The following is a 24,193-nucleotide window of genomic DNA, read 5'->3' as shown; positions in this document are numbered from 1 at the left end:
CTGGAGTCCTGTGTTCCCTGTCACGTTGAAGAGAACGTCCAGTGCTGTGGCTGCGTTCAGCAGGGCACCACGTTGTGGAACACTATCATGCCTGAGTGCCAGTCTGTTTCTGCTATCATCCCAACTCCTTGTCACTCATTGTAATGTTTGGCTTGACAATGACAGCCGTGGAGTTGGCATGAGCACAAAGATCTGTGAACAGGTTACAAACAAACTTTTGTAGAATTCGGGAATCACATCAGTTCTATTTGTGACATCACATCAGTTCTATTTGTGATGTTTTAAATCTGCAGGGTTCCACACCGTTTGCCTACTCAATGGAACACAGAGGTTGATTAGTGCAGTGGCTTATCATACGCAACAGTGTGTTCATTCATAATGCCCTGACTGACAACAGCTTACTCCAACAGCTGAACACGATAGAGACAATCAGTAGATAACGACAACATCTAATGATTAGATAAGATCTGCAGCGAGTACTGTATTCGCAATCGTCTGTCACACCACAATCTATTGATTACGTTTTTAATTGATTGGTTCTAGTGGCCGATGATGACGGTACATCAAAAATGCCAGCCTATTTCCTATAAAGTGCACTCCTTTCGAACACAGCTCTATGGGCCCTGGGCAAGAGTAGTCCACTATATAGGGAAAAGGGTGCCATTTTGTACGTGACCTCCCCTATCTTTCTGAGGTCAATGTGAATGTGATAGCCGCCGCTGCTGCAGTGGCTGTATTGATCCTGGTTTCAGGAATAGCTCAGGGCAGACAGGCAGCATCATCATCCCATTGATCAACGAAATGCAGTCAGATCATTACTACTTTTGACCAGGGCACACATGGGGTGACCTATGGGATACAGCCATAGTGATTTCCTCTATAAATCCAGTACTGCAGTGATAAAGGTGCAGTGCAGGGACACACTACATTTAGTGACTTGAATCTACTATGGACTTCAGTTCAGATACTCTGCAGCATTGTAGGTTATCACTTTGTTAGAGTACAGTGTGAGAGTCTAGAAAAGTAGTAGAGTAGAATGATAGATTTTAAAGCTGGTAGTCTTTCTAGTCTTATTGGTTGAAAACGGTCAACAGCTTTTATCAGGATGTGATTGCAGCTGTATGATGGTCTTTTTCCTTGCTGAAGAAAGACCATCATAAAAACATGACTAAAACTAGAGAGCAATAGTAATGGCATCTTTTTGACGGCACTAACTGAGGCTAGCTCCGCCATGGTTCAAAGGTCAGAGCCTACGGGGAAATAAAATGAGGTTTGTTTTTGGAAGAGTTTTGGATAAATGCCGAAAATAAGGTCTGTGGTAAACACAGGCTTAGGATATCTTATACGTTTTGTTCTATGAGATAATCTTCATCAGTTAACATCACTTTTTTTGTGCATTTTGAAGAATTGATGTAATCAAAGCAAGCACATAAAGCACATAAAGGGTTCATAATTCATGAAGGTCATGTTAACTGACAGATATTATCTCATAGAACGTATAACATCTCCTAAACCTGTGTTTAAAACAGACCTTAAGTTCAGCGTTTATCCAAAAACCTAACAAAACCCCTATTAATTTCCCCGTAACCTTTGACCAACGAGCCATGGCTAACTCATATACGTTTTTTAGGACTACAAGCTAGCGAGCTCTATGTCTTGTAACAGAACATTACTATCCCGACTGTGGAATATTCCACAGTAATGCTTAAAGACATGCCACGAGTCCAGACAGCTGTCTTTCCCCTGTTCCTGTTTATCTGTCCTCTCCTAGTGACCAGAGAGCGTCCCCCCCCACGGTCCCCCTCCGGAGAACAGACTAGCCCTGAGGTTGTTTGTGTGTTTTACTCGCAGCAGGTTGGTGGAAGTTGTTCAACAGCTGTTTCTGTAGAAACGCAGCACAATGGCTTTCAAAAAAGCTGCCTCGCTCTCTCTAGCCTGGTCCCAGATCTGTTTGTGCTGTCTTGCCAACCCAGAACAGACTTGCCAACTCATGACAACTCTAAGACAGCACAAACAGATCTCTCCACTCCACTCTTCCTGGAAGCCAAATGCTTGGGAATGGGAAGTCACAAGGCTTTGTCTGTGGCCTTGATGTTTGTGGGGCTCTCACCTCTGACAGTCACACAGACAGATAAGACAGGCAGGTGTTAGTGCACCATGCAACTCAACGATAAACCTTAAAGGGGAAGTTCATCCAAAAACACTTCTGGGCCCTTTATAACACTTGCCTGGAAGTTTGTCAGTACCACAGACAGTTTCTAGGTACATTACTTGAGTACGTAGACTTCTGTATTTTTATATAAACATGCTACATTTCCAAAATTACCTAAATATGCATTAAAAACAATGTGTATTTACCGTTACATAAACAACAATTGGTGACTCGGCATTGACTTGCCAAATAAATGTGTTTTATATGTAAAAAGTCATTTTTTAAAATAAGACCTACTTTATGCTAGCGCATTATGCTAGCGTATCGTCTGTAATCCGTTGATTTTCTTCTTCGTAGTTCTAAGATTGATAATTACACGAGGCAGGATGAAGGAGCATGTTACTATTGGTCTTCAAGACAGGAAGTCAGGACGACAGGAAGTTAACAAAGAGATGCTAGCTAGGCTAGCGGTTAGTAGTGGTTTCCAATCTCTGAAGTAAAGTAGTAGGCGAATCATACTCGAGTAGCTGAGTAACTTTAGGGAAGTAGGCAGAATATCTGTCCAGAATTCGGGGGCATTGTACCCGGGCGCAATAATGTCCCTGTCAGATACAAATATATTGCACATTTTCACTCTTTTCCTGTCCACGATAGAACTATGTGTCGGGCATGGCTGCAGGCCATCCGACATCCTGATTTATGGTGTCGATACAAAGCCTGAAGTGATTCACCAGCGGCGGTTGTCCGTTTTGCAGTGATCACTTTGATCACTTTGGGACCGGTTGAAACCGGCTTCTATTCCCACCGTCATTCTACCATAGACGGGAAAGCTCCAACCATTCGAGGTAGATTGCAAAATAAATTACTAAAACCTGTAGTCACTACAAAGTAATTTCTAATGTTATTTGTTTGCTTGTGTTGTATTTGGCTTGCTACTGTAACGGTAACATAATCCTACTGACTATTTTGTTTTTATTTTATTTTGCTTTGTGATTCAATTCCCTTTTCCATTACTCATAATACTGATAAGCAGTCCAGACCTAGGTCCCAAATCATGGCGCACATTAACCTTCTTCCTGAATTTCAATATTAAATAACAAAATACATTGGTAAATATAAGCCTAATGAAATAAGTTAACATAAAAATTGTGCCGAGAAAGTCATTACAAGGACTCTTGGGGTCTTGGGAGGCCAGAGCAGTGTGTTTGGAAGGTATTTATGATGGACTTTGACGTCGAATGTGATTTCTTTACGGAAGTGGGGGGGGGGGGGGGGGGGGTAGAATCAGATTATTTAGCTACATGTACGCTACATGACCAAAAGTATGTGGACAGCTGCTCATCTATATCTATAATATATGCAATAAAATGCAAATTAATTACTTAAAAATCATGCAATGTGATTTTCTGGATTTTTGTTTTAGATTCCATCTCACAGTTGAAGTGTACCTATGATAAAAAAATGACAGACCTCTACATGCTTTGTAAGTAGGAAAACCTGCAAAATCGGCAGTGTATCAAATACTTGTTCTCCCCACTGTAGCTTCGGGGCTGGGCCACTCGGTGGCAGCTAGCTAGCTGCGATGATTTGGAGTAATGGTCCAGGACTTACGGCAGAAATCCGGTGTTGTCGTGGAGAAAAACAGTCCGATATGCTCAGGGTTGATAACGCCCTGAGCTGACTGGCAAGTCTTATCCAGGCTAAAAGCGGCTGGTGTCTGTGATAAAGGTAAAGGCCGCTAGCAGTGGCTAACAATGACTAAATAGCTAGTAGCTAATTAGCTGGTTAGCTGCTGATCGAGGTTCTGGCGCTAAGGTCTAAAAATAGCAGATCCGTATCACATTGGGTGAGGTGGGTTGCCGGAAGGTATATTTCATTTAATAATGGAAAAAGAGATTGAAAATGTATTGAAATATATACAAAAAAGACGAAAAATACCAAATTTACACGGAAGAACGAAAAACAAGGTCTGCACTGCTACGCAATCTTGGCATTATGTGAGGTCACAGTTAAAGCAGGGTTTTAAACCACATGGTTTCCCTAGTGAGGTCACAGTTAAAGCAGGGTTTTAAACCACATGGTTTCCCTAGTGAGGTCACGGTTAAAGCAGGGTTTTAAACCACATGGTTTCCCTAGTGAGGTCACAGTTAAAGCAGGGTTTTATACCACATGGTTTCCCTAGTGAGGTCACGGTTAAAGCAGGGTTTTAAACCACATGGTTTCCCTAGTGAGGTCACAGTTAAAGCAGGGTTTTAAACCACATGGTTTCCTAGTGAGGTCACAGTTAAAGCAGGGTTTTAAACCACATGGTTTCCCTAGTGAGGTCACAGTTAAAGCAGGGTTTTAAACCACATGGTTTCCCTAGTGAGGTCACAGTTAAAGCAGGGTTTTATACCACATGGTTTCCCTAGTGAGGTCACGGTTAAAGCAGGGTTTTAAACCACATGGTTTCCCTAGTGAGGTCACAGTTAAAGCAGGGTTTTAAACCACATGGTTTCCTAGTGAGGTCACAGTTAAAGCAGGGTTTTAAACCACATGGTTTCCCTAGTGAGGTCACAGTTAAGGCAGGGTTTTAAACCACATGGTTTCCCTAGTGAGGTCACAGTTAAAGCAGGGTTTTAAACCACATGGTTTCCCTAGTGAGGTCACAGTTAAAGCAGGGTTTTAAACCACATGGTTTCCCTAGTGAGGTCACAGTTAAAGCAGGGTTTTAAACCACATGGTTTCCCTAGTGAGGTCACAGTTAAAGCAGGGTTTTAAACCACATGGTTTCCCTAGTGAGGTCACAGTTAAGGCAGGGTTTTATACCACATGGTTCCCCTAGTGAGGTCACAGTTAAAGCAGGGTTTTAAACCACATGGTTCCCCTAGTGAGGTCACAGTTAAAGCAGGGTTTTAAACCACATGGTTTCCCTAGTGAGGTCACAGTTAAGGCAGGGTTTTAAACCACATGGTTTCCCTAGTGAGGTCACAGTTAAGGCAGGGTTTTAAACCACATGGTTTCCTAGTGAGGTCACAGTTAAAGCAGGGTTTTAAACCACATGGTTTCCCTAGTGAGGTCACAGTTAAAGCAGGGTTTTAAACCACATGGTTTCCCTAGTGAGGTCACAGTTAAGGCAGGGTTTTAAACCACATGGTTTCCCTAGTGAGGTCACAGTTAAAGCAGGGTTTTAAACCACATGGTTTCCCTAGTGAGGTCACAGTTAAAGCAGGGTTTTAAACCACATGGTTTCCCTAGTGAGGTCACAGTTAAAGCAGGGTTTTAAACCACATGGTTTCCCTAGTGAGGTCACAGTTAAAGCAGGGTTTTAAACCACATGGTTTCCCTAGTGAGGTCACAGTTAAGGCAGGGTTTTATACCACATGGTTCCCCTAGTGAGGTCACAGTTAAAGCAGGGTTTTAAACCACATGGTTCCCCTAGTGAGGTCACAGTTAAGGCAGGGTTTTAAACCACATGGTTTCCCTAGTGAGGTCACAGTTAAGGCAGGGTTTTAAACCACATGGTTTCCCTAGTGAGGTCACAGTTAAGGCAGGGTTTTAAACCACATGGTTTCCCTAGTGAGGTCACAGTTAAAGCAGGGTTTTAAACCACATGGTTTCCCTAGTGAGGTCACAGTTAAAGCAGGGTTTTATACCACATGGTTTCCCTAGTGAGGTCACAGTTAAAGCAGGGTTTTAAACCACATGGTTTCCCTAGTGAGGTCACAGTTAAAGCAGGGTTTTATACCACATGGTTTCCCTAGTGAGGTCACAGTTAAGGCAGGGTTTTAAAACACATGTTAGTCATTCCTGTTTCCCCCAGTCTTTCTCATTACTAAACAAGCTCTGTTGGCTCATCTCGCCTCTCCATTTGTACACATCTCCGCCTCAGCGATTCTGAGGGAACAATATCAACCAGCCACTTCAACATTGGACAAAAAAATTATAATCGGGATGCCCTCCTGTCGCCACGGCAGCCACTTTTACTCAGTAAGCCGTTGCCTAGCAACCCCAGTGGAGCAGCGACGATGGCCTGACATGAGGCCTTGTCTGGAGCATAGAAATAGAAATAATAGAATGAATGAACATGGACTGGAATGGGAATGTGCGTTCTAGTAATTCAATTTCTATGGTCTGGACTATGGTGGCCCTCCTCTCTGTCTGAGCTCAGCTAGCTGAAAGGGCCTCTTTCAATTGATGTGGGGAGGAGAGGGGGGGAGGGCGGAGGCTGGGAGACATTGGGGATATGTTGGGTTTGTTGTGGCAGGAGTGGTTGGCAGTCTCTCGCTGTCTCTCTCTGTCTCTCTCTGTCTCTGGGAATGACATGACAGCAGAATGTGAGACAGAACAAATGTGTGCTGAGAATACCCCAATGCCATCATCCCCCCTAATCACAGACCTACTTATTAAAACCCTGTAACTCCAAGAGGAGCATAGACCATCCTCTAATGTTCTCCACCTCACTGTGTTAAACCCTTTATCCCAATGAGTTTCACCATAACGCTTGCGTGTTTTGGACTTGTAACCCCCTTTAAACGTGGGTTTGAGCCACAGACTTCTGGGTTGTACCATTATATACTTCTGCATCCGTAGATACCAACCACTAGTCTGTGTGATTAACAGGGGCTGAGCTGGAGCTGTGTTTCTGAGACAAGGGCAGATCCTGAAGGGGCCTGGTGCCAGGTATTTTCACAAAAACTTCTGTCGAGTCTGAATGGTTTGAGCAAAAACTATGAAAATGTATCTATGAAAAGCTGAGACTCATGAACACATTCACAAGCTACACAAGAGTCACATAGTGTCTATAATACTGTAAGGGGTTCTACTACATAGAAGATCATAGGAAATCCCAGGACATAGTGTCTATAATACTGTAAGGGGTTCTACTACATAAAAGATCATAGGAAATCCCAGGACATAGTGTCTATAATACTGTAAGGGGTTCTACTACATAGAAGATCATAGTAAATCCCAGGACATAGTGTCTATAATACTGTAAGGGGTTCTACTACATAGAAGATCATAGTAAATCCCAGGACATAGTGTCTATAATACTGTAAGGGGTTCTACTACATAGAAGATCATAGTAAATCCCAGGTCATAGTGTCTATAGTACTGTAAGGGGTTCTACTACATAGAAGATCATAGGAAATCCCAGGACATAGTATCTATAATACTGTAAGGGGTTCTTCTACCTAGAAGATCATAGTAAATCCCAGGTCATAGTGTCTATAATACTGTAATTAGCTCACATAGTTGCTGTCACAAACTCCACACATTTGACTCTGACTAGTTGGAAATGTATTTCCCAGTGAGCAAACAAGTTCTGTACTTAAAGAATTCATATAAATTCATATGGACCTTATTTTCTTATTAACATTTATCAATAAAACTCATGAATGCAACTGTTTATGTCAAATTGTTTTGTGTTCTGGTTGTCCTGAAAATAAAATGTTAAAACACTTCATTGTGAGGCTAAATATGAGGGCTGGACGTGCAGATAAATGAAAGTCAGATGAAATGAAAAGCCAATTTTAGATGTGATCTAAGGACCGACAGGGTTAACTCAGAGGACCGGCCATCCACTAATGATCTCTGCGGCACCCGGATCGTCAGCCCTCTGCTTTCTTTTAGGGGTACTCAGGGGTCAAGATGAAAATAGAGACATCCATACCCACTGTTGGCTTTGTCTGGCTGGCATTCACTGACTCTACTGGATCCCAGTACATAAACGTCTGTGTTAGACCTACATTAATACACGTACCAACACCCATCCTAACACTCCCCTTCCTGATCTCAGAACCCAGAACTCAAAGCTTGTGCACTAGCTAGCTAGCTACTCGACGTGACAGTCTGTCACAACACACTACACATCTCCTATCATTACATTCCCTCCATTACTACACACGGAGCAGACTGTGGCAACAGACATTATCTTGGAAATCATTTGGCAGAACTAGTTACTGACAACCATAAATAGTTACAGACAACCCCATTCACCACTCCATAACGCTGTACCACATTCACCACTCAGTACCACATTCACCACTCCATAACTCAGTACCACATTCACCACTCAGTACCACATTCACCACTCCACAACTCAGTACCGCATTCACCACTCAGTACCACATTCACCACTCCACAACTCAGTACCACATTCACCACTCCACAACTCAGTACCACATTCACCACTCAGTACCACATTCACCACTCAGTACCACATTCACCACTCCACAACTCAGTACCACATTCACCACTCCACAACTCAGTACCACATTCACCACTCCACAACTCAGTACCCCATTCACCACTCCACAACTCAGTACCACATTCACAACTCAGTACCACATTCACCACTCCACAACTCAGTACCACATTCACCACTCCACAACTCAGTACCACATTCACCACTCCACAACTCAGTACCACATTCACCACTCCACAACTCAGTACCACATTCACCACTCCACAACTCAGTACCACATTCACAACTCAGTACCAAATTCACCACTCCACAACTCAGTACCACATTCACCACTCAGTACCACATTCACCACTCAGTACCACATTCACCACTCAGTACCACATTCACCACTCCACAACTCAGTATCCCATTCACCACTCCACAACTCAGTACCACATTCACAACTCAGTACCACATTCACCACTCCACAACTCAGTACCACATTCACCACTCCATACCACAGTACCACATTCCCCACAGTACCACATTCCCCACAGTACCACATTCCCCACATTCCCCACAGTACCACATTCCCCACAGTACCACATTCACCACTCCACAACTCAGTACCACATTCACCACTCCACAACTCAGTACCACATTCACCACTCAGTACCACATTCACCACTCCACAACTCAGTACCACATTCACCACTCCACAACTCAGTACCACATTCACCACTCCACAACTCAGTACCACATTCACCACTCAGTACCACATTCACCACTCAGTACCACATTCACCACTCCACAACTCAGTACCACATTCACCACTCCACCACTCAGTACCACATTCACCACTCCACAACTCAGTACCACATTCACCACTCAGTACCACATTCACCACTCCACAACTCAGTACCGCGTTCACCACTCAGTACCACATTCACCACTCAGTACCACATTCACCACTCAGTACCACATTCACCACTCCACAACTCAGTACCACATTCACCACTCCACAACTCAGTACCACATTCACCACTCAGTACCACATTCACCACTCAGTACCACATTCACCACTCCACAACTCAGTACCGTGTTCACCACTCCACAACTCAGTACCACATTCACCACTCAGTACCACATTCACCACTCCACCACTCAGTACCACATTCACCACTCCACCACTCAGTACCACATTCACCACTCAGTACCACATTCACCACTCCACCACTCAGTACCACATTCACCACTCCACAACTCAGTACCACATTCACCACTCAGTACCACATTCACCACTCAGTACCACATTCACCACTCCACAACTCAGTACCACATTCACCACTCCACAACTCAGTACCACATTCACCACTCCACCACTCAGTACCACATTCACCACTCCACCACTCAGTACCACATTCACCACTCCACCACTCAGTACCACATTCACCACTCCACCACTCAGTACCACATTCACCACTCCACAACTCAGTACCACATTCACCACTTCACAACTCAGTACCACATTCACCACTCCACCACTCAGTACCACATTCACCACTCCACCACTCAGTACCACATTCACCACTCCACCACTCAGTACCACATTCACCACTCCACAACTCAGTACCACATTCACCACTCCACAACTCAGTACCACATTCACCACTCCACCACTCAGTACCACATTCACAACTCAGTACCACATTCACCACTCCACAACTCAGTACCACATTCACCACTCAGTACCACATTCACCACTCAGTACCACATTCACCACTCAGTACCACATTCACCACTCAGTACCACATTCACCACTCAGTACCACATTCACCACTCCACAACTCAGTACCGCATTCACCACTCCACAACTCAGTACCACATTCACCACTCCACAACTCAGTACCACATTCACCACTCAGTACCACATTCACCACTCAGTACCACATTCACCACTCCACAACTCAGTACCCCATTCACCACTCCACAACTCAGTACCACATTCACAACTCAGTACCACATTCACCACTCCACAACTCAGTACCACATTCACCACTCCACAATTCAGTACCACATTCACCACTCCACAATTCAGTACCACATTCACCACTCCATAACTCAGTACCACATTCACCACTCAGTACCACATTCACCACTCCACAACTCAGTACCACATTCACCACTCAGTACCACATTCACCACTCCACAACTCAGTACCACATTCACCACTCCACAACTCAGTACCACATTCACCACTCCACAACTCAGTACCACATTCACCACTCCACAACTCAGTACCACATTCACCACTCCACAACTCAGTACCACATTCACCACTCCACAACTCAGTACCACATTCACCACTCAGTACCACATTCACCACTCAGTACCACATTCACCACTCAGTACCACATTCACCACTCCACAACTCAGTACCACATTCACCACTCAGTACCACATTCACAACTCAGTACCACATTCACCACTCCACCACTCAGTACCACATTCACCACTCAGTACCACATTCACCACTCAGTACCACATTCACCACTCCACAACTCAGTACCACATTCACCACTCCACAACTCAGTACCGCGTTCACCACTCCACAACTCAGTACCACATTCACCACTCAGTACCACATTCACCACTCAGTACCACATTCACCACTCAGTACCACATTCACCACTCCACAACTCAGTACCACATTCACCACTCCACAACTCAGTACCACATTCACCACTCCACCACTCAGTACCACATTCACCACTCAGTACCACATTCACCACTCAGTACCACATTCACCACTCCATAACTCAGTACCACATTCACCACTCCACAACTCAGTACCGCGTTCACCACTCAGTACCACATTCACCACTCAGTACCACATTCACCACTCCACAACTCAGTACCACATTCACCACTCCATAACTCAGTACCACATTCACCACTCAGTACCACATTCACCACTCCATAACTCAGTACCACATTCACCACTCAGTACCACATTCACCACTCCACAACTCAGTACCGCGTTCACCACTCCACAACTCAGTACCACATTCACCACTCCACAACTCAGTACCACATTCACCACTCCACAACTCAGTACCACATTCACCACTCCACAACTCAGTACCACATTCACCACTCAGTACCACATTCACCACTCCACAACTCAGTACCACATTCACCACTCCACAACTCAGTACCACATTCACCACTCCACAACTCAGTACCACATTCACCACTCCACAACTCAGTACCACATTCACCACTCCACAACTCAGTACCGCGTTCACCACTCCACAACTCAGTACCACATTCACCACTCCACAACTCAGTACCACATTCACCACTCCACAACTCAGTACCACATTCACCACTCCACAACTCAGTACCACATTCACCACTCCACAACTCAGTACCACATTCACCACTCAGTACCACATTCACCACTCCACAACTCAGTACCGCGTTCACCACTCCACAACTCAGTACCACATTCACCACTCCACAACTCAGTACCACATTCACCACTCCACAACTCAGTACCACATTCACCACTCCACCACTCAGTACCACATTCACCACTCCACAACTCAGTACCACATTCACCACGCTACAACTCAGTACCACATTCACCACTCCACCACTCAGTACCACATTCACCACTCCACAACTCAGTACCACATTCACCACTCCACCACTCAGTACCACATTCACCACTCCACAACTCAGTACCACATTCACCACTCCACCACTCAGTACCACATTCACCACTCCACAACTCAGTACCACATTCACCACTCCACCACTCAGTACCACATTCACCACTCCACAACTCAGTACCGCATTCACCACTCCACCACTCAGTACCGCATTCACCACTCCACAACTCAGTACCACATTCACCACTCCACAACTCAGTACCACATTCACCACTCCACCACTCAGTACCACATTCACCACTCCACAACTCAGTACCACATTCACCACTCCACCACTCAGTACCACATTCACCACTCCACCACTCAGTACCACATTCACCACGCCACAACTCAGTACCACATTCACCACTCAGTACCACATTCACCACTCCACAACTTAGTACCACATTCACCACTCCACCACTCAGTACCACATTCACCACTCAGTACCACAACTCAGTACCACATTCACCACTCCACCACTCAGTACCACATTCACCACTCAGTACCACATTCACCACTCCACAACTCAGTACCACATTCACCACTCCACCACTCAGTACCACATTCACCACTCCACAACTCAGTACCACATTCACCACGCTACAACTCAGTACCACATTCACCACTCCACCACTCAGTACCACATTCACCACGCTACAACTCAGTACCACATTCACCACGCTACAACTCAGTACCACATTCACCACTCCACCACTCAGTACCACATTCACCACTCAGTACCACATTCACCACTCCACAACTCAGTACCACATTCACCACTCCACCACTCAGTACCACATTCACCACTCCACAACTCAGTGGACGGTCTGGGCTGGCCGAGAGATATGTTATTATTGGAGTGCTCCCTAAATGGTACACTATTACCTATTTAGTGCACTAGTTTTTTACCAGGGCCGTATATAGGGAGTAGGGTGCTGTTTGGGATGCATGCCTGGTTTTCATACAGAGTGGCCTCAGCCTCATCAATGGGAATACTACTGAGCTGAACCCCACGACTCAGGCCACTGGGCCAAAGTTCAAGTTTTATATAAGGGCATGTGTTACGTAACACCACTGCAGCTAGGGTCTGAGTCTGAGCTGTAAAACTACTGCAGGGTCTGAGGCTGAGCTGTAAAACTACTGCAGGGTCTGAGTCTGAGCTGTAAGACTACTGCAGGGTCTGAGTCTGAGCTGTAAAACTACTGCAGGGTCTGAGGCTGAGCTGTAAGACTACTGCAGGGTCTGAGTCTGAGCTGTAAAACTACTGCAGGGTCTGAGTCTGAGCTGTAAAACTACTGCAGGGTCTGAGGCTGAGCTGTAAAACTACTGCAGGGTCTGAGGCTGAGCTGTAAAACTACTGCAGGGTCTGAGTCTGAGCTGTAAGACTACTGCAGGGTCTGAGTCTGAGCTGTAAAACTACTGCAGGGTCTGAGTCTGAGCTGTAAAACTACTGCAGGGTCTGAGTCTGAGCTGTAAAACTACTGCAGGGTCTGAGTCTGAGCTGTAAGACTACTGCAGGGTCTGAGCTGCTACATAACTCATACATAATTCATACCCTAGCTAAGGCTAAAATAGGACTTTTATTCATCACTTCTAAAACAAAATCTGTCCTACCACAGCACATGCAAAGAAAAGTAAGTTGCCTGGTTCTACCTCTGACTAAGTAGACTGAAAACAATGCATGTTAAGCTACAGCAGGTTACATTCAACAGAGGAATAGTCAAACCCCCATGATTCTATTACTGCATGATTCTATTACTGCATGATTCTATTACTGCATGATTCTATTACTGCATGATTCTATTACTGCATGATTCTATTACTGCATGATTCTATTACTGCATGATTCTATTACTGCATGATTCTATTACTGCATGATTCTATTACTGCATGATTCTATTACTGCACTCTTTGAAAAAAAGGAGTTAACTATAACTTAAAAGGGTTCTTTGGCTGTCGCCCTAGGAGAAGCATTTGAATAACCCTTTTTGGTGGTTCCAAGTAGAACCCTTTTGGTTCCAGGTAGAACCATTTAGACAGAGGGAAACAAAAAGGGTTCTCCTAAGGGGACAACCGAACCTTTTTTCTAAGAGTGTAGCTTTCCAGACTGATTGTCAATTGATTGCTTGATGGTGTTCATTTGGATTTATATACACTGCTCAAAAAAATAAAGGGAACACTAAAATAACACATCCTAGATCTGAATGAATGAAATATTCTTATTAAATACTTTTTTCTTTACATAGTTGAATGTGCTGACAACAAAATCACACAAAAATGATCAATGGAAATCAAATGTATCAACCCATGGAGGTCTGGATTTGGAGTCACACTCAAAATTAAAGTGGAAAACCACACTACAAGCTGATCCAACTTTGATGTAATGTCCTTAAAACAAGTCAAAATGAGGCTCAGTAGTGTGTGTGGCCTCCACGTGCCTGTATGACCTCCCTACAACGCCTGGGCATGCTCCTGATGAGGTGGCGGATGGTCTCCTGAGGGATCTCCTCCCAGACCTTGACTAAAGCATCCGCCAACTCCTGGACAGTCTGTGGTGCAACGTGGCTTTGGTGGATGGAGCGAGACATGATGTCCCAGATGTGCTCAATTGGATTCAGGTCTGGGGAACGGGTCGGGCCAGTCCATAGCATCAATGCCTTCCTCTTGCAGGAACTGCTGACACACTCCAGCCACATGAGGTCTAGCATTGTCTTGCATTAGGAGGAACCCAGGGCCAACCGCACCAGCATATGGTCTCACAAGGGGTCTGAGGATCTCATCTCGGTACCTAATGGCAGTCAGGCTACCTCTGGCGAGCACATGGAGGGCTGTGCGGCCCCCCAAAGAAATGCCACCCCACACCATGACTGACCCACCGCCAAACCGGTCATGCTGGAAGATGTTGCAGGCAGCAGAACGTTCTCCACGGCGTCTCCAGACTCTGTCACGTCTGTCACGTGCTCAGTGTGAACCTGCTTTCATCTGTGAAGAGCACAGGGCGCCAGTAGCGAATTTGCCAATCTTGGTGTTCTCTGGCAAATGCCAAACGTCCTGCACGGTGTTGGGCTGTAAGCACAACCCCCACCTGTGGACGTCGGGCCCTCATACCACCCTCATGGAGTCTGTTTCTGACCGTTTGAGCAGACAGATGCACATTTGTGGCCTGCTGGAGGTCATTTTGCAGGGCTCTGGCAGTGCTCCTCCTGATCCTCCTTGCACAAAGGCGGAGGTAGCGGTCCTGCTGCTGGGTTGTTGCCCTCCTACGGCCTCCTCCACGTCTCCTGATGTACTGGCCTGTCTCCTGGTAGCGCCTCCATGCTCTGGACACTACGCTGACAGACACAGCAAACCTTCTTGCCACAGCTCGCATTGATGTGCCATCCTGGATGAGCTGCACTACCTGAGCCACTTGTGTGGGTTGTAGACTCCGTCTCATGCTACCACTAGAGTGAAAGCACCGCCAGCATTCAAAAGTGACCAAAACATCAGCCAGGAAGCATAGGAACTGAGAAGTGGTCTGTGGTCACCACCTGCAGAACCACTCCTTTATTGGGGTTGTCTTGCTAATTGCCTATAATTTCCACCTGTTGTCTATTCCATTTGCACAACAGCATGTGAAATGTATTGTCAATCAGTGTTGCTTCCTAAGTGGACAGTTTGATTTCACAGAAGTGTGATTGACTTGGAGTTACATTGTGTTGTTTAAGTGTTCCCTTTATTTTTTTGAGCAGTGTATTTTATTGACAAATGAGGGTCTGGTTTAAATAAAATACAATATTCATGTCTCATCTACTAAAACTCAACACCTATGTGGGACTCTCAAAATACAAGTGTTACACAAGATTCTGCCTGTTGGTTGATTTATACATTTGACCAGGTGAAACTAACCTGCCACAGAGATGATGAAGGAAGCGTCCATGGCGTCGATGCCCAGGTTCCTTGCCCGGGCAGACAGGTGGAAGTAGGGGATGAAGTAAGCCAGCTGGCTAAACACCAGGGACCAGGTATATATGCAGAAGAAGGGGTTCTTTAACAGGGAGAAGTCCAGGACTCGGTCTTTCACGAACGGTGGGATGGGGTCGTCCACGGTGGTGGTGCCGTTCGGCGAGGAGAACCCAACCACAGCGGAACCGTTTATGCTAATGGTACCGTTCTGTTCCACCGGACTGGAGGTGTCTGTGAGTGGCGTCGTGGGGGACTGCTCCTGAAGGTTCCCATTCACCTGCCTGTTCTGGACACGTTTGATCAGTTCAGGGTTTGGTGGAGGTGGGGGGCTGTGGTTGCTCTGAGCCAGCCCAGGGGTCGTGGCCTTCTCTTGGGTCTCAGCGTCCCAGTGGAGGGGTGGAGGAATGGAACGGGAAGAGTCTGATTTGGCGATGCCATTGGTTAACGGCGTGGATCCGTTAAGGCAGCATCCATTATGAGGGCGGTCCTTCTCTGAAACTATCAGAGGGCTTTTTTGGATGGATGAAGATGAGGATGAGGAAGGGGGTGGTGCAGGCTTCACGTGGATGGGTCTTAGCAGCATCCCAGAGGCCACCAGGTTCAACATCAGGCCTCCCAGGATCAGCAGAGCTCCTGTGGAAAGAACAAACGCGTGCTACAGGCTCTTTACAGGGTCAATCTATAATAATCATACAGTAGACGTGTGACAGACACAGAAATATGCATAATATTCACATCATTAAATAATGAATCATTAAATACTTCCCACACCCCAACAGACATAGTGTGTGTGTCTGTGTGTCAGTACCTTGCCAGGCGTACTTTTCCAGCAGCAGCTGAGTGAAGGGGGCGAGGGCGAAGGTCAAGCCCATCCCAGACCTTCCGATGGAATATGCCGTCGCTAACCTCTTACGGAAATATGTTGCCGTGACAACTGAGGTGGCTTGGTACAGGAGGGCAAAACCAAGGCCTGAGAGGGGATACATGATATGTTTATGATCATAAACTGGGTGGTTCGAGCCCTGAATGCTGATTGGCTGAAAGCCGTGGTATATCAGACTATATATCACGGGTATGACAAAACATTTATTTTTACTGCACTAATTACGGTGGTAAACAGTTTATAATAGCAATAAGGCACTTCGGGGTTTGTGATATATGGCCAATATCTCACGGCTAAGGGCTGTGTCCAGACACTTCGCGTTGGGTCCTGCCTAAGAACAGCCCTTAGCCGTGGTATATTGGCCATATATCACCCCCCCCCCCCAGGCCTTATTGCTTAATCAAATACTTATGATTCAGAATTCTTCATTAGAAACCTGTGATTTGTCACCAAAATACAAACGTTAGACAGAAAAACCCCTCAGTTCTAGTATATCAAATATCTCAAGACAAATAATTGCAAGTATACTATTAAGAATTAGGACCCAGGCTTACTTTGCTTTGTGGCACGGCTAACGGCTGCACTTTAACCTCTTAACTGTTTGAGCTTTTAACTTGTTAGCTTACCTACAATCAGCCCCATGCTGATATAGAGGAATACCACACTGGTGGCAAAGATACTCATGAGGAAGCCAACACTGACCAGCACAGACCCGGCTATAGAGGTCACTCTGTTACCCAGCTTCGCACAAGCTACAGAGGCCAGGGGACCTACACAGGATAAACAAACAGATAAACTTGAAAATGTGTCCCATAATTTGTTCATCCATCCATCCATCCATCCATCCAATAAGTTCTTAGTTAGAAATACAGGTGTCAGATGTTGTCAGTGTTTAAGGCGATGCAACACAAGACCCAGACCCCCGACCCAGACCCCAGACCAGACCCCAGACCAGACCCCAGACCAGACCCCCAGACCAGACCCAGACCAGACCCCCAGACCCAGACCCCAGACCAGATCCCCAGACCAGACCCCCAGACCGCCAGACCCCCAGACCGCCAGACCCCCAGACCTCCAGACCCCCAGACCTCCAGACCCCCAGACCCCCAGACCTCCAGACCTCCAGACCCCCAGACCAGACCCCAGACCAGACCCAGACCCCCAGACCAGACCCCAGATCCCCAGACCAGACCCAGAGGGACGAGTGATGTGGTCAGACTTTGGTTTCATGTGAACTCTGACCTTGAGCGAGACACACACACACGCATACAAACAAATATGACTTCCACACACACACACACATACAGTAGTAGTCTGAATGTTTTCCTGTCATGTGAACTCTGACCTCCTGAGAGCCGCAGGCTAGACATGATGGAGCCGATCCAGCTGATACTCTCTGCTGACCCTCCGAACTCGTCCTGGAACGCCACGAAGAAGATCCCAAAGCTTTTTAGGGTCCCCATCACCAGCACATTCACCTGGAGGCATAGACAGACAGAGGGAGGAACACAGATAGGCAGGCAGACAGACGCGCGCAGGCACAAACACACACACACAAACCAACATGTGAGTACAGTACACTACAATTCTAATTCACTTCAATGCTGGAATTGGAATTTGGTTTACTTTCCAAATTGACCACAACCCTGTGTAATTGCATAACATATCAACAATTATTTCAAGAAATGCTAGAAACGTGTCTAATAGATAAACATAAACCTCCCAAAAACACCCAAAGACGAGGAAAGAAGAAGGCGTACCAGGAAGCAGTGAAGTACGACCATCCAGCCCCAGCCACCATCCGGGGGGTCTTCATATTGGATCTCTTTCTCTTTCTTCTCATCCTCAGTCTTCATACAGGTATTACTTCTCCTGAACAGGTTAACCTTGGCAGCCTTGGGCTCGCTGCAAACAAACCACAACAATGCAACACTTTCAAAGTACACCATATCCATATGTAATACTATCATATCCATATGTAATACTATCATATCCATATGTAATACTATCATATCCATATGTAATACTATCATATCCATATGTAATACTTTCATATCCATATGTAATACTTTCAAAGTACACCATATCCATATGTAATACTTTCATATCCATATGTAATACTTTCATATCCACATGTAATACTTTCAAAGTACACCATATCCATATGTAATACTTTCATATCCATATGTAATACTTTCATATCCATATGTAATACTTTCAAAGTACACCATATCCATATGTAATATTTTCATATCCATATGTAATACTTTCAAAGTACACCATATCCATATGTAATATTTTCATATCCATATGTAATACTTTCAAAGTACACCATATCCATATGTAATACTTTCATATCCATATGCAACACTTTCAAAGTACACCATATCCATATGTAATAGTTTCATATCCATATGTAATACTTTCAAAGTACACCATATCCATATGTAATACTTTCATATCCATATGCAACACTTTCAAAGTACACCATATCCATATGTAATAGTTTCATATCCATATGTAATACTTTCATATCCATATGTAATACTTTCATATCCATATGTAATACTTTCATATCCATATGTAATACTTTCAAAGTAAACTGTAACATGTTTTTTTATATTTTTTATTTCACCTTTATTTAACCAGGTAGGCGTTGAGAACAAGTTCTCATTTACAACTGCGACCTGGCCAAGATAAAGCAAAGCAGTGCGACAAAAACAACAACACAGAGTTACACATAAACAAACGTACAGTCAGTAACACAATAGAAAAATCTATGTACAGTGTGTGAAAATGCAGAAGAGTAGGGATGTAAGGCAATAAATAGGCCATAGAGGCAAAATAATTACAATTTAGCATTAACACTGGAGTGTTAGAGGTGCAGATGATGATGTGCAAGTAGAGATACTGGGGTGCAAAAGAGAAAGAAGATAAATAACAATATGGGATAAGGTAGTTGGGTGTGCTATTTACAGATTGGCTGTGTACATGTTACGCAACACTGTCAGGGTAAACCGTAACATGGCAACACTGTCAAGGTAAACCGTAACATGGCATCACTGTCAAAGTAAACTGTAACATGGCAACACTGTCAAAGTAAACCGTAACATGGCAACACTGTCAGGGTAAACCGTAACATGGCAACACTGTCAGGGTAAACCGTAACATGGCAACACTGTCAAGGTAAACTGTAACATGGCATCACTGTCAAAGTAAACCGTAACATGGCAACACTGTCAAAGTAAACCGTAACATGGCAACACTGTCAAAGTAAACCGTAACATGGCAACACTGTCAGGGTAAACCGTAACATGGCAACACTGTCAGGGTAAACCGTAACATGGCAACACTGTCAGGGTAAACCGTAACATGGCAACACTGTCAGGGTAAATCGTAACATGGCAACACTGTCAAAGTAAACCGTAACATGGCAACACTGTCAAAGTAAACCGTAACATGGCAACACTGTCAGGGTAAACCGTAACATGGCAACACTGTCAGGGTAAACCGTAACATGGCAACACTGTCAGGGTAAACCGTAACATGGCAACACTGTCAAAGTAAACCGTAACATGGCAACACTGTCAAAGTAAACCGTAACATGGCAACATTGTCAAAGTAAACCGTAACATGGCAACACTGTCAAAGTAAACCGTAACATGGCAACACTGTCAGGGTAAACCGTAACATGGCAACACTGTCAGGGTAAACCGTAACATGGCAACACTGTCAAAGTAAACCGTAACATGGCAACACTGTCAAAGTAAACCGTAACATGGCAACACTGTCAGGGTAAACCGTAACATGGCAACACTGTCAGGGTAAACCGTAACATGGCAACACTGTCAGGGTAAACCGTAACATGGCAACACTGTCAGGGTAAACCGTAACATGGCAACACTGTCAGGGTAAACCGTAACATGGCAACACTGTCAAAGTAAACCTTAACATGGCAACACTGTCAGGGTAAACCGTAACATGGCAACACTGTCAAAGTAAAACGTAACATGGCAACACTGTCAGGGTAAACCGTAACATGGCAACACTGTCAAAGTAAACCGTAACATGGCAACACTGTCAAAGTAAACCGTAACATGGCAACACTGTCAGGGTAAACCGTAACATGGCAACACTGTTAGGGTAAACCGTAACATGGCAACACTGTCAGGGTAAACCGTAACATGGCAACACTGTCAAAGTAAACCGTATCCATATGTTATACTTCAGGCCACACAAGCTCACAGAACAGGACCGCTGAGTGCTGAAGCGCATAGCGCATAAAAATCATCTGTCCTCAGTTGCAACACTCACTACCGCGTTCCAAACTGCCTCTAGAAGCATGTCAGCACAAGAACTGTTAATCGGGAGCTTCATGAAATGGGTTTCTATGGCCGACCAGCCGCACACAAGCCTAAGATCACCATGCGCACTGCCAAGCGTCAGCTGGAGTGGTGTAAAGCTCGACGCCATTGGACTCTCGAGCAGTGGAGTGATGAATCACACTTCACCATCTGGCAGTCCAACGGACAAATCTGGGTTTGGCGGATGCCAGGAGAGCACTGCCTACCTGAATGCATAGTGCCAACTGTAAAGTGATGGAGGAAGAATAACGGTCTGGGGCTGTTTTTCATGGTTCGGGCCCCTTAGTTCCAGTGAAGGGAAATCTTAACACTACAGCATAATGATATTCTAGATGATTCTGTGGTTCCAACTTTGTGGCAACAGTTTGGGGAAGGCCCTTCCTGTTTCAGTATTACAATGCCCCTGTGCACTAAGCAAGGTCCAAACAGAAATGATTTGTCGAGATCGGTGTGGAAGAACTTGACTGGTCTGCACAGAACCCTGACCTCAACCCCATCGAACACCTTCAAGATGAATTGGAACGCCGACTGTAAGCCAGGCCTAATCGCCCAACATCAGTGCCTGACCTCACTAATGCTTGTGGCTGAATGGAAGCAAGTCCCCGCAACAATGTTCCAACATCTAGTGGAAAGCCTTCCCAGAAGAGTGGAAGTTGTTATAGCAGCAAAGGGGGGACCAACTCCATATTAATGCCTATGATTTTGGAATGAGATGTTCGACGAGCAGGTGTCCACATACTTTTGATCATGTTGTGTATCCATTTTTGATTTTTTGCGCTATATAGCTATTGTATTTCCCTGACTCTCCCCTCGCCCGGTGTGGTGCCCGCCTTCCCCTCGCTTCGGTAGCTAACTCAGCCTGTGCTCTTGTAAAAGTTTTACTATCAGATGAGTCCCAGCCATCAATCTGTAAGTCTCTGCTCTCTCTTTGCTTTTGATCTGCGGTTATGTTTTAGCTATGTTGTGTTAGTTGTGTTCTAGCTGGTCTCCAGCTGTTTGGCTCTGGCTTACCGACCATAACCATGGTGGTTGGCTAGGCTGGCTAGGCTAATAGCTAGCTAAATAGCTCATGTTAGATGGCTGGCAAGCTTAATGGCTAAATAACTAACATTGGCTAGATGGCTGGCTAGCTTGCTGGCTAAGATAACTGCATATAACTAACATACTTTTATAACTGGTTAGATGGCGTTATGCATTTCCAAAACATTGATTTACTTTAATGTTGCTGTAAGCTAGATGTTGATAGAAACTGGCTGACTCATGTTGTGCTAAGGTAACGTTAGCAGGCTGGTAGGGCTAACGTTAGCAGGCTAGTTGGCTAGCAACCTTGTAAGTTGATTCGTAACAATACATTCGTAAAGTTTTTGCTTGTAAGTTGGCAGAAAATGTAATTGAAAGCAATAATCCTAAATGCAAACGATTTGGTATAATTTCTAGTTATACATTTGAAGTTTTTTCAGTTGGTGTTTAAATGATTGGGAATAGGCTGGCTTGCCAGGTCGACTATATTACGTCACACCCCGCAAACAAAAACATTTTCCGGCATGACTTGGCATTCTGATCGGTTTAACTTTGCATTGGGACTTTTGACGTGTATAATACACTGATATTACTGAATTACAGTTCATATAAGGAAATCAGTCAATTGAAATAAATTCATTGAGGCCTAATCTATGGATTTCACATGACTGCGAATACAGACATGTATCATAGACACCTTAAAAAAAAGGTAGGGGCGTGGATCAGAAAACCAGTCTATCTGGTGTGACCACCATTTGCCTCATACCGCGCGACACATCTCCTTCGCATGGAGTTGATCGGATATTGATTGTGGCCTGTGGAATGTTGTCCCACTCCTCTTCACTGGCTGTGCGAAGTTGCTGGATATTGGCAGAAACCAGAACACGCTGTCGTACACGTCGATCCAGAGCATCCCAAACATGCTCAATGGGTGACATGTCTGGTGAGTTTGCAGGCCATGGAAGAACTGGGACATTTTCAGCTTACAGGAATTGTGTACAGATCCTTGTGACATGGGGCAGTGCATTACCATGCTGAAACATGAGGTGATGGTGGCGGATGAATGGCACGACAATGGGCCTCAGGATCTCATCACGGTATCTTTTTGAATTCAAAATGCAATTGTGTTCATTGTCCGTAGCTTATGCCTGCCCATACCACAACCCCACCGCCACCATGGGGCACTCTGTTCACAACGTTGACGTCAGCAAACCACTTACCCACACGACACCATACACACTGTCTGCCTTGAAACTGGGATTCATCCGTGAAGAGCACACTTTTCCAGTGTGCCAGTGGCCATCGAAGGTGAGCATTTGCCCACTGATGCAATCACCATCACACTGCACACTGCCCTATCCCATCTGGACAAGAGGAATACCTATGTAAGAATGCTGTTCATAGACTACAGCTCAGCATTCAACACCATAGTACCCTCCAAACTCATCATTAAGCTTAAGGCCCTGGATCTCAACCCCGCCCTGTGCAACTGGGTCCTGGACTTCCTGACGAGCTGCCCCGAGGTGGTGAAGGTAGGAAACAACACCTCCACTTCGCTGATCCTCAACACTGGGGCCCCACAAGGATGCGTGCACAGCCTCCTCCTGTTCTCCCTGTTCACCCACGACTGCGTGGCCATGCACGTCTCCAACTCAATCATCAAGTTTGCAGATGACAACAGTAGTAGGCTTGATCACCAACAACGACGAGACAGCCTATAGGGAGGAGGTGAGGGCACTCGGAGTGTGGTGTCAAGAAAACAACCTCTCACTCAACGTCAACAAAACAAAGGAGATTATCGTGGACTTCAGGAAACAGCAGAGGGAGCACCCCCCTATCCACATCGACTGGACAGCAGTGGAGAAGGTGGAAAGTTTTAAGTTCCTTGGCGTACACTTCACGGACAAACTGAAATGGTCCACCCACACAGACAGTGTGGTGAAG

The 24,193-nt window shown here is 45.3% G+C and overlaps 1 protein-coding gene across 1 annotated transcript in view; it reads right to left on the bottom strand.

Moving 5' to 3' along the window:
- slc16a4 (solute carrier family 16 member 4) overlaps nucleotides 1-18,721 on the bottom strand; it is a 33,896-nt gene extending 15,175 nt beyond the window's left edge. Inside the window, exons 1-5 of the mRNA XM_039008686.1 lie at nucleotides 18,626-18,721; nucleotides 18,211-18,343; nucleotides 17,492-17,635; nucleotides 16,791-16,952; nucleotides 15,926-16,615 (exon numbers count right to left, since the gene is read on the bottom strand). Of these exons, the coding sequence (XP_038864614.1) occupies nucleotides 15,926-16,615; nucleotides 16,791-16,952; nucleotides 17,492-17,635; nucleotides 18,211-18,343; nucleotides 18,626-18,721 (1,225 nt within the window). The remainder of the gene's footprint in view (nucleotides 1-15,925; nucleotides 16,616-16,790; nucleotides 16,953-17,491; nucleotides 17,636-18,210; nucleotides 18,344-18,625) is intronic.
- Nucleotides 18,722-24,193: the final 5,472 nt, after the last annotated feature.

Source organism: Salvelinus namaycush, chromosome 14 (assembly GCF_016432855.1).
Source record: "Salvelinus namaycush isolate Seneca chromosome 14, SaNama_1.0, whole genome shotgun sequence".
NCBI lineage: Eukaryota > Metazoa > Chordata > Actinopteri > Salmoniformes > Salmonidae > Salvelinus > Salvelinus namaycush.
The sequence above is the reverse complement of the archived record's forward strand: the minus strand, read 5'-3'. Positions and strand labels throughout refer to the sequence as shown.